Genomic DNA, 16,721 nt, shown 5'->3' on the forward strand with positions numbered 1-16,721 from the left:
AAACATGTGAAGTTACGCACCCACACCTGGTCACCCACTTCCCACTTGCCTTGGTCACACTCCCCCCCCCCCCCCCCCCCCCCCAAAAAAAAAAAGAAAATGTTTTTTTTTATTTCTTATTTAAGATTTTTTTCAAACCTTCCATGATTATTTATCAACATGCAAGTTGTACCATTCCCACACCTCATTCCTCCATACAGTCATGCCCACCACTGATCATGCATCCTCTGCCCCCACCCCTCGCCCCCCAAAAAAAAAATCCACATATTTGTACATAAACTTACCATTCGGCAGAATTTCATTAAATTTCATTCTTTTCTGTGAACATTTATTATAAACATGTGAAGTTGCGCACCCACACCTGGTCACCCACTTGCCTTGGTCACACCCCCCCCCCCCCCCCCCCCCCCCCCCCCCCCCCCCCCCCCCCCCCCCCCCCAAAAAAAAAAAAATTTTTTTTTCATTTCTTATTTTAGATTCTTTTCAAACCTTCCATGATTATTTATCAACATGCAAGTTCCCCCACCTCACTCCTCCATACAGTCATGCCCACCCCTGATCATGCATCCTCTGCCCCCCCCCCCCCCCTCCAACTTCACCCTTTTGTTTCCTCTCCCGTTCCCCCGCACCCCCACCCCCTAAAAAAATAAATATATACATATATATATTTCCATTCCTTTTTTTTTTTTTTTTTTTTTAATGTTCAAACCTTCAACGTGTTAAGTTTTGACTGCACAAACCTTGCCCTCAGCCATGTTCAAGATATCTTACCTGTGTTCTTTTAAGGACATCTGTTCTTTTAAGTTCAAATGTACATGTTAATCAGCAACACCTGGTGCCAAACCACTCAAAGACAATATTTTGTTCCAGTTAAACTTCAAGCTGACATTTCAGTTAACTGCATTTAATTTTAAAAGCTAAGCTTATTACAATAAGCATTTCCCATTCAAAATAAATTCTTTAGTCAGGATCAAAGTATCATACATTTATTATGTAATCATACATTTATTATGTACTCTTTAATTAAACATTTGTTTTCTGTTAAATTGATTTTGACTAATGAAATTATTTGCTTCTTATTAACATCCTTAACTTTTTGACGGATATATTTTTTTGCCATTCCTCACCACAAACCCTTTCGGCGGGGGATACCAATTCATCGAATTTGCTTGTTTATCATCATGTGACTGTGCATGCCAAGAACTATAACTCTGATACGAAATTTGTCAAAATTATGGCTCATTTTGTACTTAGAAATTCTGAACTGTAACTCTTATATTGTCCAGCACTTGCAGATGAGCGATGGCATCCATAGGCGGTGCTCTTGTTGTTTGTTTGTAGATGACCATAAGGAAAAGAAAAGATTCATTTTTTCTTATTAAGTCATAGATAACTTTTAGGCAATGGTAGAGCCAGTTTATTTTGCTGAACTTGTTTTATTACAATTTTCTCCTGAATATAAAACTGTAAAAAATCTTGGTAAAAAATGTTGAAACTGTCATAGATATTATTTGTAGGCGACTCGTTAAATTTTTCCAGGTAGAAACAGTGTTTGAGAAGGAAGAAAAAGTAGTGGAGGAAGAATCAACATGGTCAAGTAAGTATGATATTCCTGTGAAACAGTGGAAGGTGCATGCATACTTGATTAAATTGTAGTCTTGATGAACTTGATTCTTAAAACTATCTTCCAGTGTAGGCAGAAGTATCTTTGTTAATATCTAATTTCATAGCATATGCATATTCAAAACAGCTATTAATTTGGTACTTGAAGTAGAAAATTTTTATTTTAAAGAATAAAGCTGGTTTCTGGAATTTAATTTTCTGGATTTTAGCAACTATTTAATTTGCAAAATGTTGTTCCCCTCAAATAATAATGTTCTATTTAAAAAGTATCATTTACCAACTTTATGTGTATCTATTACAGAGTTAGGTGGTAAACTGACAGGATTATTTGGTAAAACAGAAGATGTCAAGGAGGCAGATAATGCTGACCTTCCACCAGAGGTAACATTCAGTGTTCCTTCGCAACTTCCTTCTGTAAAAACATATTCTTTGTCCAAATGCTGACAGTTTCTGATGTGTTAATTTTAGTATTTTCAATGTGATAAGCTTTACTGTTACTGTTTATAGACCTGTCCACAGACTGATTTATATATATTCCAGTATTTTTAGATTCATTGTTCATATTTTTCATCGTGTAGTTAGCAGTTCAAGGGAAAAGAAAAAACCAAAAAATCTTTAATATAGAATATTAAAAATACTTTCATTGAATACCTAATTGCATAGACTGAGCAGTTTGAAGAGAGTCATTCGGTAAGATTAAAATGTTGAATTATTCATTTGGTTTGCATGGAATTTTTGTTCTGTTCTAACAATGTGTCAGGTTAAAGATGATGTGGCACCACGAGAAAACTAACATAGTGCGTTTGCGACCAGCATGGATCCAGACCAGCCTGGTCAGGATCCATGCTGTTTGCTTTCAAAGCTTATTGCAATTAGAGAAACCATTAGCAAACAGCATGGTTCTTGACCAGACTGTGCAGATGTGCAGGCTGGTCTGGAGACATGCTGGTTGCAAACGCACTTTGTTGGTTTTCTCATGGTGTGGCTTCTATTTGTTTTCAAGTTTTTGGGCAGGTTTAATGTACTACATTTTGCATGCAAGTCTTAAACATTTCAATCAGCTTGTTTTGAGCAGCTTTACCATTTATTGTGATTGTTTTAATTACTATGGAATCTAAATATTGTGAACAATAAATCCACCACTTTATCATATTTGTTTCTACAAGTTTCAGTAACATTCGCTTACCAAAATACTTTAAAAATTGCTTACCGATTCTGAAATTTATTGAAGTTGCCTCTATTATTAAGAATGTGATAGTTCAAAACAGACTGTACTAATGATAGGCAGGTTTTGGAAGTTTATTACTATTGGGATCATGGATATACTTAGATACTAAAGCCAATAAAACCCAGAAATGTTAGTGTACTGAAAAATTTGGCCAGAGTGGCTCTTGTCAAAGAGACAACTAACTATGCCATATTACACAATATTCATAAATGTGACTTAAGGGAGTTTAAATACGAAAAGTTGTCTCTGAATTGCTGTATTGCCGTATGTATTGTTAAGTGTCTGCAATGATCTGTTTATTCAACATCTAGTGATCAGTGGGATATTTCAATGAATTTATGAACTTTAGATTGCAATTTTGTAATCAATTTTAAAGGGCAGTGATAAAGCAGAGTCCCAGACAGGGGATGAACCCAAAACAGGGGATGACACAGCCCAAGGGGATAAAACAGACCAGTCTGAGACTGACCAGTCCAAAACAGACACAGAGGGCAAAAAGGTCAGCAGCTTGGTGTAGACTAGAATTTAGATAAAAGCAACTGGGTTCAGTGGGATGAATATTGGAGCCAGAGGAGGTTTGGGGAGGGGGGAAGAGAACCTTGTTTGGTAGTTCCATGTTTCGTAGGTATTGACAAATTGACTTGTGCAAAAATATTCTGCGGGGCCTATGACCAAGTGATTAAGGTCACTGACTTCTAATCACTTGCCCTAGCCTTTCAAGGTTGAAGTCTTACTCAAGTCATTGTATAAAAAAAGCCTTCCAGCTGGCTTGTCAGAGATTATTGCCTCTACCTAGGAGCATTTTTTATGTCCAAAATAATGCTGAGAGGGAGAGGGAGTTACCTGTGATCTTCTTGGAATTCACTATATGATCTGAACTGTGTTAGTGTCACTAAAAACAAACCCAACATTGAACGTTTAGTACTGGTTATATTAAATTTCTGAAATGAGTAAATAATGAATAAAAAATTAGTACTTTTATAAATTTCTCAGCATTCTTGCACCAAAGTGTGTGTACTGGTCAAATATACCTTCCAGTTATAGGAATAAGTTTAAAAACTTCCTGTACAGCTGATGTAAGATAGATAGGTTTACGGTAATTAACCAATAGATAGTTTTTGGTTTTTGCTATCATAAAGGGTAAATTATAAAACAAATCTCAGTTGCTTTTATCTTACATGAAGTAGAAAGTGTAATAGATGAAATATGATGTATTCACATTGTTTGGTTGGAAGATTTATTTGATTTTTTAGCTGGCAGTAAGTATACAAGATTTTGTTACTTAGATTTTGCATGATTTACATGAAAGGTGATTTATGGTTGTTGTTTTCCCATACTGACTATTGTGAGTCCCAGTGCATGATTCCAGCAATGATGTTGTTGTGGTATGACTAGGTTTACTTGCTTTGGAAGAATTATGTATAACCTAGGCAAATGAAATTTTTTAAATGTTGTAACCTAAAACTCATAATTTAACACAAAATTATGTGGACCTCAGCCTTAAAAGTAGTCCAAGACTGACAGTAATAGCTGTGAAATTTAGGCATATGTTGACTATGGATTACATCCATTTTATATAGCTCTTCAGTCAAAGTACTTTTAGATATATAAGAAATGGCAACACTAAAAATTGCTTCAGGCTCTTTAAGTTTGTTTAGATAAAATATTGCAGGGTTGCCACTTACCATGAAAAGTCAGAGGAAAATGTTGTTTTTTCAAGGTCAGTGAAATGTCAGGGAAATTTTGATAATGGTCTGTGAAAAATGAAATTTGTGAAAAGTCAGTGAAAAATGAAATTCTGGGTCTATGTTTAAAATGTTCAGAGACTATGGCAATCTCCAAGCAGTATTTATAGGTATTCCCAAACACATTATAGTGTAATTGTGTATAAACATAATTTGAATGTGTTTGTATCAATTTTGTTTTTATGTTCTTTCGATTTTGAAGACTTTGCATCCCTTAAGGTAGGGGAGGAGGAGGCCGAAAAAATCTGGTGGACAAGTGGTATTGGTCAGTGAAAAGTATGGTTTAGTCAGGGAAAGGTCAGGGAATTTCATTTTCTCAACTACGTGGCAACCCTGTATTGGGCAACCTTTGGAAAGTTAGTGGTGCTACCCAAATGTACTTCACCCACTGAAATAATGCCCACAGTGGCACTGGGGTTTGAAAAGAATCTGTTTGACGAAACTGTGTCGGCATGACGTAAAAACAAATAATCTGATGTAATTAAACTTTTTATTTTATACTTACTTTTTTTTTTTGAGCTTGCTTAAACTGAAAGTGTAGAGTGAGCTATTTGTAAATGTGGATTTTCCAGCTTCATCCGTTAGACATCCTGAATTTACATAGACATCTCTGAAACTACCAATCTTTGTCTGTAGCTTTCTGGCAAGGTTTTCAGTCATTTTTTTAAATGAATCTTCTTGCTCCTTTGAGGGCTGCCACAGCTAAATAGGGAAATCCTTATTCTGACCTCATGAACTGCTTGTTGGATCTTACACCTTGGTCTCTAGCATCTTTGTATGGTCTTCTGACAAGTTTGTTCAAAGGCTTTTGCTTGGCCCCATTCACAGGCTGCCAGAGCTTAAGTAAAAATCAAAATCTTTAAATGATTTCTTTTCATGAATCACTTTATGGATCTCCATAGCATCCTTTTATAGACCTGATAACATTTGTTGAAATGATTCTACTGAACCACTTCAAGGTGGAAAATAAAAAAAACTTTGTCCTCCTAAGGTGAGCTACTTGGGCCCATTTGGATCTCGTGTATTTTTTGGGATTTTTTTGTTTTTGAAAATCATTAAAATTTGGATTTTGAATGTTTTTATGCAAAACAGGAGGAGGAGGTACCTGCTGAGGAAGAAAAACAAGAAAAGACAGAGGAAGGAAAGAAAGAAGAAACTGAACAGCAGGAAAAGAAAACAGAAAATGGTGAAAAGAAAGATGAAAAGAAAGATGATAAAAAGGTAATATTTTGTAGATTTCTTTGTTTCATCCTTGCAGACAACTAACTTTGCATGAAAGTATGAAATTTCTGTCTTGATGATCAATAAATGTAAACTCCACAAAGTTTAATCTCCTTGAAATTCCTGTTTTGTTCAATACAATGAAATTTCATGCCCAAGAAACTGAATGTTTCCACTATGGTATTTATGTTTTTATTAGGAGGAAGGTGAGAAGAAGCCAAAGATAATTATTGTGAAGGAGAACATCACCACGGAAACATCAATTACTGACACTAAACCACCCAGCAAAGAGAGTCTTAAAGCATCCAAGAAAAAGTGAGTTTCTTTAGCAGATATTGATTTAACTAAAAAAAAAATTTACCAAGAGGGGAAGGGGCCCAGGCCTGTGATTTTTGGGAAAAATAGCTCGGTATTCGGGCAAAAGGGAATAAAAAACCTGATGTAAAGTCAATTTTGGGGGGAAACTGCATGATTTAAAAGAAATATTTTTAGGAGAAGGGGCCTGTTAATGGCCCCTATTATTGAAGGAAAAAAAAACACCTGATAATTAAAGTCACCTTTTACAAAAATCCACCAACAATTTTGCATCCTGTGTTTATAACCTGTATATAAGAGACATATTTGTATCTCTATTATATAAATCTGGTATAATAATAATATTAGAGAATCTATGTAAGTTACTTCGGTCCAAGTGACTTGGCTTAACACCAGTGCTGAATATATATGTTTTAAAGAACCCTTTGGGGCCTTTATGGCTAGGCTGTGGAGATTGCAGACTTTAAATCACTTGTTTCACTCTCCAGTGGTTTTGAAACCTCAGGATGTAGAATTCTTTGATGTCCATTTGACGTACGGAAGAAATTGAAGAATCTTTTTATTTTTGAGATGGACTGTTTATATGTTACATTGGATAGATATGTATTATAATTATGCCAAAATCCAAGAAAAAATCGAGTAGATCTTTTACAAACATGTTTTAAGATGTTGATTTATACTATGAAACTCTTCATGAAGTATTATGTTATCTGGCTAAATATAGTTGAAGTCACAATAAGCTCTCGTAATGTAACAGCCATTTGTTTTAAAAACTTTAAAAGTTTTTTAGTGGCTTTACATATTAAATTGTTCATACTGTGTTGCCTTTAGCATTTATTGCTGTGCAGTATTTTAAGCTAAACACAAAGGCACAACCCTGTTGAATTTAAGATTTAGGTGGAAATATAGTTCTTAATTTTCATATACAACGTTTGGGCATAATATATCTTCAAATATTATACATAGGTTAGCTGATCTCACTGCAAAGGATAAAGAAAAGAAACTACTGGAGAAAGCTAAGAATGAGCTAGAATCGTTTGTGTATGATACTATGGACAAACTGTCCCAGGAGATGTACGAGAGATGTTCAACAGAGGAAGAGCGTGAGAAATATAACAAAATGTTATCTGAGGCTTCTGATTGGCTCTATGAACAGGAGGAAGACACACCCAAAGAGGTTTGTATAGGAAATTTTCAGCCAATAGGAATGTAGATTTTTTATTGAAGCCCCGCCAAAACGGCTTAGCTGCAGTGTTCTCTAGCGAATAGGTTTGTTCTACATAAATCTATTTGCTGTAGGCTTTTGTTTGTTTATTTTGTCCACATCTTGTACATAGAGCTATAACAGATGTAGAGGCTCTTGAATTAAATCTCTGGGAATGGCAAACATTTTCTGTTCTGGTTTAAACAAACACTGTATAGAAATTCAGTGTTTCTCGTGTATGTGGTTATCTGGTTAATATTTATGTCTACCACCACACAGTGGTGTGGGAGACATATTGATTTACTCCAGCCTGTCTGTGTGTATGTCTGTCTGTCTCAAAGCTTGTCTGCACTCTAAGTCGAACATTTCTCATCCGATTTTCACCAAACTTCAACAAAATGTGTTTGACCATAAGACCTCGGCCAAGTTCGATAACTAGTCAAATCTGTATAGGCATATTGGAGTTATGGCCCTTGAATTACCAAAAATCGGACTTTTTAATCTTGTCTGCACTCTAAGTCGAATATTTCTCATCCGATCTTCACCAAACTTGAACAAAATGTGTTTGACCATAAGACCTCTGACAAGCTCGATAATGAGCCAAATCGGTCCAGGCATTTTGGGGTTCTGGCCCTTGAATTGTAGTGAGTAAATAGTATATAAAGACTGACTTGCTATTTAGATGAATAGGCAGTTGTGGGAGACATTCGCTTTTCTCAAAAGCAGCTCTAGTTTTACAAGAAATGTACAATGTTATGATAAGAAGAAAACAAAAGGTATCATTATTGTGATATAATCTTCCCAACAAATCATTTCTGAAGTTTGACTTTCTTTTTAATTTTCATCAGACAAATCTCAGAATATCTAGGAAGCTATTTGTCTTCAATAATGACAATTTAAATAGCTACCTGGACCCAAATCAGTTGTTTAAAATGGTATGTTTTAATTACAAGAAATTGCATGGTATTAAACATTTTAAATTTTTTAAATTTTTCAGCCATTCATTGAGAAGTTAAAATTTTTGATTTTTCTGTTATTCATTAAGAACTTAAATAAGTTAATGTTTCAGCCATTCATTGAGAATCTGATTTTTTTTATTTTTCAGCCATTTGTTGAGAAACTAAAAAGCTTAAAGAAGGAAGTGAAGGAGTTGGGGAAACGAGTAAAAGAATTCAAGGAGAGACCTGAGGCATTAGCCACGCTTGACGGCATGCTCAATCACTCATCATTATTCTTGCTCAGTATTAAAAATTTATCAGCTATTGAAATCGAGGATAAAGTATTTACAGATGTGGAAATAGAAACATTGGAAAAATTAATAAATGAAACTGAGGTAAGTTAATTTGCAATAAAAGTTGTTAGAATCCTTTCAGTTTAAATGGAGGCTGGATGTGTATTACTGGAGTTGTTAATTTTGCTACATGGAAATATATACCCACTCATTGCAAGTAATAAGTATTTACAAAATAAAGATTTGCGAAAACTTAATGCCAAATAGTGTGTTTAAAAATTGGAGAATGGACTATATTTTTAGCGATGTACAGCAATAATACTATACATAAATTTTTGGTGGTGATTATCATGAAATTAGTTAATCAGTATTTCATATTCTCATGAACAAAAATAACACAGTAGGACTTGTCGCACTGCATTTATTTTGAGCTAGTTTCCCACACCTCGATGAATCAGTGTGTGTTAAATATGACAAAATATAAAGTAATTTGCTATACCGGAAATGTCTCCCGTCAAATTTTTGCAAAAAAAATATTCAGTTTTACAGAGTGATATATGTACTTGCGCAATATTTGAAGACATGTATTTTTCTTTCTTTACACAGGAATGGAAGGCAACAATGATTAAAGAACAAAGTGCTATACCAGATTATGAAAAACCTAAATTATTAATAGAAGACATTGCATTTAAAATGCAGGCTTTAGACAGAGAAGTGAAATATCTAATAAATAAAGCAAAAACATTTAAGCCTAAACCAAAGGCGAAACCTGCTAAAAATAAAACTGAAACAAATGGGACAAAAGCTGACACAAGTGATAAAAAAGCAGATTCTGATACTAAAGAGGATGTAAAAGTTGAAACAGGTAAGATTCCTAATGTATTTTGGAGTGCCTTTTTTATTTCAGTCCAAATTCATTACAGTAATTTATCTTGATTGTGAAGAAATGGTAGAAATTATTGAGCCATTGTTTGGTATATTTGTTGACCAGTATTTATGTGTAATTTGAAGGCTATTTTTGAACCCAGCAGGAACTAACACCTGACACACCCAAGGATTACATCTCCGTCACAATTTTTAAATTAGATTTTAATTTCAAGTTAAATGCAGTGTGTTTAAGAAAGTTAAGAACATTTTAAGGGATATTACATTGTAGAAGAGCATGTCATTCTCTTAATCAGGTAGAAAAACAACAAAGAAAATCAGACGAGAATTTGTTATTTTATGAATGTCTACTAGGTAGATAGCTAAGTTTTGATGACTAGCTATATGATTCATTTGGAGAATTTTTACATACAGATGCTATAGTCATGGTTAGATAAGTAACTTGAGCACAAAACTCTGAAATGAAAGGTGGCCAGTTTGATTTGTGGACAAAATGTATGTTTTTACATAATGATTTGACTGAAGGCAGTGTGTCTGAAGTGTTTCCTCCACGTCTAAGCATGTGAGACAGATGTCATTTACTTGTAGAGAATAAATCTGTACTGGTACAAATCCAGGAATATGAAATTCTTTTGAAAAAAAAAAAACCATAAAGATGTCTGTAGATCTATATTTGATTTAAATTATTTAAATTTTAGATGATACAAGTACACCACCAGATACAGAAATTCCAGCACCACCAACTGGTGATGATACTGAACAACCAGCAGCTGAAGGTGAGTTTGGTCTTAAAAACACTATAAAACTGATTTTTTAATATCCAGTCACAGCATGCAATAATTTTGTTGCCAGTTGGTCAGTTCCAAACAGTGCTCAGAAAAAAACAGTCAGTTGCTAGTGTTTTGATACTGGTATACAGATTCCTCATTGAAAGTTCAGGTTGATCTCAGTTTGTAGCTTACTATGTCAAGTTTTGTCTTTTTAAATGGCTCCTGGCATCATTTTCAGAATTTTTCTTCATGTGGTATTATAAAGATTACAAGGAGCTAGAGCTGCATAATTGTTTACTGGTATATTATAATTATAAATAATTTGGCTACAACTTTTCTTTCAGCAGACACAGAAGCAGAAGAAACAACCCCCAAGCCCACAGAAGAACCAAAAGCAAAAAATACACACAACCCTGAAGATTTATAACGATAGCTCAAATCTAGTATTAGACTGAATTAGACAATATGTTGGACCACTCCAAGTTAAGGCGAAAATGACTTGTAATAAAAGTCACAAAAGTTACTTGCAGTACATATTTGTCGTTGGGTTAATAGGGTAGTATGACTATTCTTTTAAACCATGATGATGTAAAATGTGTGTGAAGGTTGTCAATTAGCACATCAGTTATAAACTGATTAGATTAGAGGGTTGGGGGGAGTAAAATGGATGGATTTTAAAAATGCAAAAAAACAAGTTTTACGTTAAATTTATGGGCTTTTATGACATTTGGGGGATTTAAGTTACATTAATTTATTTATATGTATTTTGTTAAGACATGAACAATCAAACTGTTGATAAAAGTAGTCTTACCACTTCCTATAAGAGCTTGGAATTCAATTGGAGAATTGTGATGGAGATTAAACGGCTATAAATATCAGCTGAGAAGGACCAGCATATCTTAACGGGTAGTCGCTTATATGGAACTGAAGAAAATACCTAACGGGTAGTCTTGTAAAATAACTTGCTTATATGGAACTGAAGAAAATACCTAACAGTTGTCTTGAAAAATAACTTGCTTATATGGAATTGAAGAAAATACCTATTGAACTATGTTAAATCAAAATTACACTGAATATGGCATTGCATGAATTCTTGAACTGACAGAGGATTTGTGCCTAGCAGTAGAAGTGCTTATAAACAAAAGGGACCATTCATATCAAGTGCAGTTGTATTTATATGAAAATGTGTCACAGTAAACTTTTTGATTATATTGTCTTTGTTTTTTGATGCAAGTAAAAAAGGTTTAATTCTTAACAAACTGTAGCTTGTCCTAGAGATAAGGCATCAGAAATACTATCTTAAGTGTGATGGGATATTGTAAATAGAATCAAATTGTGTACAGATATATCCTGTCTTTAACTTTGTTAGATAAAAATCAAAAAAGTTCAAGAAGCAAGAGTTTTGTACGAGTATTTACCTAAACCTGTCCAGTTTTAATTAATAAAGCAACAGTATTGTCTACATAATTTATTTCAGTGTTAAATTCTGGATATTTTAGTAGGATATTTTTCAATCTTGGAAGTTTAGTAACTGATTAACTAGTCTTTCATTGATTATGTTTAAACTTTGGGTTAGTTAAATTGATGGTGTGTAGAATCCAACTCATTACTTGAGAACAGTTTAAAATGCATACCGTTTTAACAGTACAATGTGCACTAAGAAATACACAGAAGGCTTTTAGTAAATACAAGTCGTGTTATGGTAAACAAACGAACATATTAAACAAGTTACTGTGTTATGATCAATTGAACCTTATTGACTGGTTGGCGGGGCCAAAAATACTTATTGTCCTTCAGCAGTGATCTTGCAAAATTGTGACGTCGTAAACAGTTTGAGACTAAAACACTGGGAAAAGATACCAACTTTTGTATATATGTTTTGATTTCATTATTGTTTTCACAAGTAAACTTTCGAGTTGTTGATTCAGTGATAAAATAATTGTTGCCTTTTTTATTCAGTAGATGTGAGGATTTATTAACTTTGGAAAAATTGGATCAACCTTTGGTCAATATCACTTTTATCCACATAGATAATTTCATAGAAGTGTGTTCCTGCATTTGATTTTAGTTTCACTATTTTGGTGATAAACACTTTGTCCATTTCAAATATGTAAGAAATTACTTTGCCAAGGAGTTATGTTGTTATTGTTAAAGCATGTCATAGTTAAAAGAAAATTTGAGTTTTTGCATGCATTTATTTTGAGATTAGATAATTTATTACATCTACTCAGTGTCTAGAACAAGGAATTTGTTTTAATACGTATTTCTAAATCTTGCAGTTGCTTAGTGTAATTGCTGTTTGATCTTTCTTTAACACTTAAGGTAGTGCACTTGGAATGACATTCAGCAGTTTTCATCCAATATTAACCAAAAAATCTTCTACCATCTGAGGAGACCTTTAGATTGATGTATAATTTATTTTTGGTTCTTTAAAATGGAGAAGAAATACATGCAAAACTCTACCAGTGATTCATTGATTCAAACAGTAAGTTGATTTTCACTGAAAAAAAGTTTTGCTAACCACCATTTTTAATGAGAGACAAAATTGTTAAATAAATGCTGAAACAATTTTGGTTGGACGGTAAAAAATAATTTCACCACCACTGAAATCCAGATTTGTTATTTTGTATTAGTCATTCCATGTTAGACAAATTATGTGAGGTTTATTTGTGAAGACATGAGTGTGTGTGAATTTCTGTGAAGAATTTTGTGGTAAAAAGATGGAAGTGCTTAGTCATGTGCAATTAATCTCTCTGAAGATAATGTCATTCACATGTTACATGATAATGTCATACATGTGTTTCAGTGATAAACCTGGATGTATTCTGTTTTTTAGTTGGTCCCCCTCTTAAGTGGCTAAAATAATCCTGTCTCTTTGATCTATTTTTTGCTTATCATTTATTTTGTAAAGATTTTTATTTACGGGATAAAGGTTTGATTGCTATATTTGTAGTCATCAGATACCTGACACTATTATTCACATATATATATTTATCATGTTTGACATCGCAGGAGTGTAATAAAACTTTGACGTCCACGTTTATAGTATAGGAGACGTTGGTCAAGTTGACTTGTTAATAATAGTTAAAGAAAGTAGAAATTTTGATGTTTCGACAGGAAAAGCTAACATGTGATAAAAAGAATATTACATTTGTGACTTTCCACATTGAATTTATTAAACTCATTGAATAAAATTGATAAAATGCTCTGCAGAGCCTCGCATTTTATTATTTTATTCAACTCGTTTAATAAATTCAGTATCAAAAGACTCGCATAATATCCTCTAAATGAAAGGTATGAATTATTAACAACTGATTACTAGTGTCACTTTGCTTATCAACACTTCTGTTGACAATAATTTTAAGATATTGGACCGGTAATGATGATCAGCATTTTCCATTCAGTTACATACTCCCTTACGCAATTGCGACAGTCTCCAGTTGTTATGTAAAGCAGTTTTCTGTTATGGCAGAAGATTGTCAAAATAGAATATGAGAATAGTAATAGAATAGAATGTGTTGATTTTCATGATGGGTACACTACCATAAAGTGAAACTTTTTTAGCCTCAGAGCTTGAGATTTCTATATCAGTTTGGTATGATTGTATGAATAACTTGATGCTGTATTTATTGGGCTGATTTATGCTGTACATGTATTTATTGGGCCCATTCTCTGTTTCTTAGAATGGATATTTTATTGTTTAAATGTTGTTGGGTAATACTTCCTTCACAAAACAGGGAAAATCAAAACTAGACTTTGTTGGAAAGATCCATTTTCTTAATATATTTTAGCACAAGAATGTAAATATTGTAACTATCAACTAGTAAGTCTATTTTCTTATATGAACAAGCTCTTGCAGCTGTGTTAAGATAAATGTCCAATCTGCTAGACTTATGTGATTGAAGTTAAAAGCACCATGACTTAAACAAGCTAGCTCTGTTTTATGTTATTTACAAGAGTACAGATGTAAGTAAAGAAGAGAGCTTGCAAGCATTAAAATCACAGTGTAAAAGTTAAAATGGGTCCAGTTACATAGTCGATTATATTTATAAGTATGTTGTGAAAAAGTGTGTGTCCTTGTTATAAATGATGGAACCGAAGATTTGTCATTTCATTTTTATTTCAGTTCAAAATGTCCAATGTTGACAAATTAAATAAAAAAAGTATTTTGACCAACTGTTGATTGAAATTCCTTTTTATTTATATCTCCCCCATAGGGGGAGACATATTGGTTTTGCCTTCGCCATCTGTCTGTCAGTCTGTCTGTAGCTTGTCTGGCTTTTACTGGTCAAACTGCTGGCAAGATTTTGACAAAACTTCACAGGAGTGATCAGTACCAAGCCTAGTTATGCATATCCCCGGCACGTTCCGCTTTGCTGCACAAAATGGCCACAAGAGCTAAAAAGAAAAATCTTGTCCGGCTTTCACAGGTCAAACTGCTGGCCAGATTTGACGAAACTTCACAGGAGTGATTAGTACCAAGCCTAGTTGTGCATATCGCCGACATGTTCCGTTTTGCTGCACAAAATGGCCGCCAGAACTAAAGATAGAAAAATCTTGTTCGGCTTTCAGTGGTCAAACTGCTGGCTGAATTTCGACGAAACTTCACAGGAGTGATCAGTACCAACCCTAGATGTGTATATCGCTGGCATGTTCCGCTTCGCTGCACAAAATGGCCACCAGAGCTAAAAATTGAAAAATCTTGCCAGGCTTTCACAGGTCAAACTGCTGGACAGATTAAGACGAAACTTCACAGGAGTGATCAGTACCAAGCCTAGTTATGCATATGAATGACATGTTCCGCTTCGCTGCACAAAATGGCCGCCAATTGACTTCAGCCCTGCATGCCAACAAACATGCCCCTCTTCCGTCCTTACATATCGTTCACCTTCTAGTTGAACGATAGATTTGGCCAGATGATGCCAAGCAAAATGTGCTAAAAATGTCAGCTGATTTTGATATTTGGTATTGTTTTACCAAAGCGCTACCTGATGTTATTTCTGTGGTTCTACCTTTCATTTAGTTACATCATTACATGAATATCCTGAACTACATGATATATTTCTCTCATTATCATACTGGAAACACTGGCTGCTGGACAGGCACTTACCTGGGATATTTCTAATATCTATGTTTGTAAGCCTATTTATGGTCGCCACCGGTAATCCATATGGGCATCTCCTCCCGAAGACTATGTGATGTAAGTTAGAGGATAGTGCAAGATACTTGAGACACTCCCATTACAGAAGCTTTCCTGGTTCTTGAGCGTGCCAGGTGTAAGCATCGATATCCCAAATTTCAGTAATTTGTTAAGGACCCAGGAGGCATATGGTGTTTGAGGTGTCCATCTGTCTGTCAGTTGTCAGTCACATATTCTTGTGTACTCTGCTCCTACAGTTTCCATCCAATTGAAATGAATATTTCTATACATCATCAACATAAAGTGGACCTGCGCATAACATCGGGACTCTCATTTTCCAGTAGAGTTACGGCCCCTCTATTCGGACTATGAAATAGTTAAACTACATCAGAAATTTTTGTACTCCGGTCCTACAATTTCCATAAAACAGAAATGAAAATTGGCGTCCATCATCAGCATGAACTGGACATTCGAATCCGATTATTATTGTTGAGTTGTTGCCCTTTTTTTGGACGTTTTTGAAATATTAAATTTTGTTTAGTTTCCATCCAATGAAATGAGACTTTATATACAAAGTTACCACTTGAGAACTGCGTCCGCTTTGCTTCTTCAAGCATTGTATACGTTAAGGAGTATATCATACATTCGATAAACGAACAATATCTTTACCAACAATCTACCTGACCATTACATGTTCTACCGTACTGTCCCGTACGATGGTTAATTGAAATATTCCCAAAAAGTTGCCCCCTTTAAAAATGAATGACATTTGTAAAGAAATAATGATAAACAATTGCTGAAAACTACGTTCCACTTAGTTATGTGAAATTTCAGCACCGGAACATTATTGCAAATGCATCAAAACGAAGATATGTTTACAACAGTTCTTCGAAAATGGTGAGTTTTAAAGGCGCTGAACTGTCCGAAAGTGTGGCCCCTTTATGCAGCCATTTTCCGGAATTCATTTAGAATACAGTATGGGTCCATGAGCCATATAGTCAAAAGTCATTTTGAAATTATTTTTTTGCCCTTTTGACAATGAGCCATTAGCAAGGTAAAAATTAACATTTTGACATGTACATTGCTTCTATATCCGCATTTTTTTAATAATGTTTCCTTATCAATGATTGGCCATCTCGTGTCCGTCATCAACTTGAATGTACCGGTGTGTCTAAACCCAATATGAAGAAGACTAACTTGAATTCGCATCAACAGTATGATGACCTCACACTAAAAAGAACACAAATAATATTTAGAAGGCGCAGCAGCGTGCAGTTAGATAGTAAAAAATGACTACTACACGTATTTCAGTGTAACCAGAATGTAATCAAGTTCAGGTAGGAGATCTCTTGAAGAAAT

The 16,721-nt window shown here is 34.3% G+C and overlaps 1 protein-coding gene across 3 annotated transcripts in view; it reads left to right on the top strand.

Annotated features, from left to right (window-relative positions):
- Positions 1-14,403, top strand: part of LOC123561649 (hypoxia up-regulated protein 1-like) — a 31,351-nt gene extending 16,948 nt beyond the window's left edge. For 2 of the 3 annotated variants that reach the window (XM_053553014.1, XM_053553015.1), the window contains exons 16-25: positions 1,540-1,597; positions 1,925-2,004; positions 3,228-3,350; positions 5,689-5,817; positions 6,017-6,132; positions 7,099-7,309; positions 8,442-8,669; positions 9,174-9,432; positions 10,151-10,228; positions 10,567-14,403. In XM_053553014.1, coding sequence (XP_053408989.1) covers positions 1,540-1,597; positions 1,925-2,004; positions 3,228-3,350; positions 5,689-5,817; positions 6,017-6,132; positions 7,099-7,309; positions 8,442-8,669; positions 9,174-9,432; positions 10,151-10,228; positions 10,567-10,649 — 1,365 coding nt within the window. In that variant the 3' untranslated portion in view covers positions 10,650-14,403. The remainder of the gene's footprint in view (positions 1-1,539; positions 1,598-1,924; positions 2,005-3,227; positions 3,351-5,688; positions 5,818-6,016; positions 6,133-7,098; positions 7,310-8,441; positions 8,670-9,173; positions 9,433-10,150; positions 10,229-10,566) is intronic. The other variant, XM_053553016.1, reaches the window with a different exon arrangement.
- The last annotated feature ends 2,318 nt before the right edge of the window (positions 14,404-16,721 follow it).

This window comes from Mercenaria mercenaria, chromosome 10 (genome assembly GCF_021730395.1).
Source record: "Mercenaria mercenaria strain notata chromosome 10, MADL_Memer_1, whole genome shotgun sequence".
In the NCBI taxonomy this organism is placed as follows: Eukaryota; Metazoa; Mollusca; class Bivalvia; order Venerida; family Veneridae; genus Mercenaria; species Mercenaria mercenaria.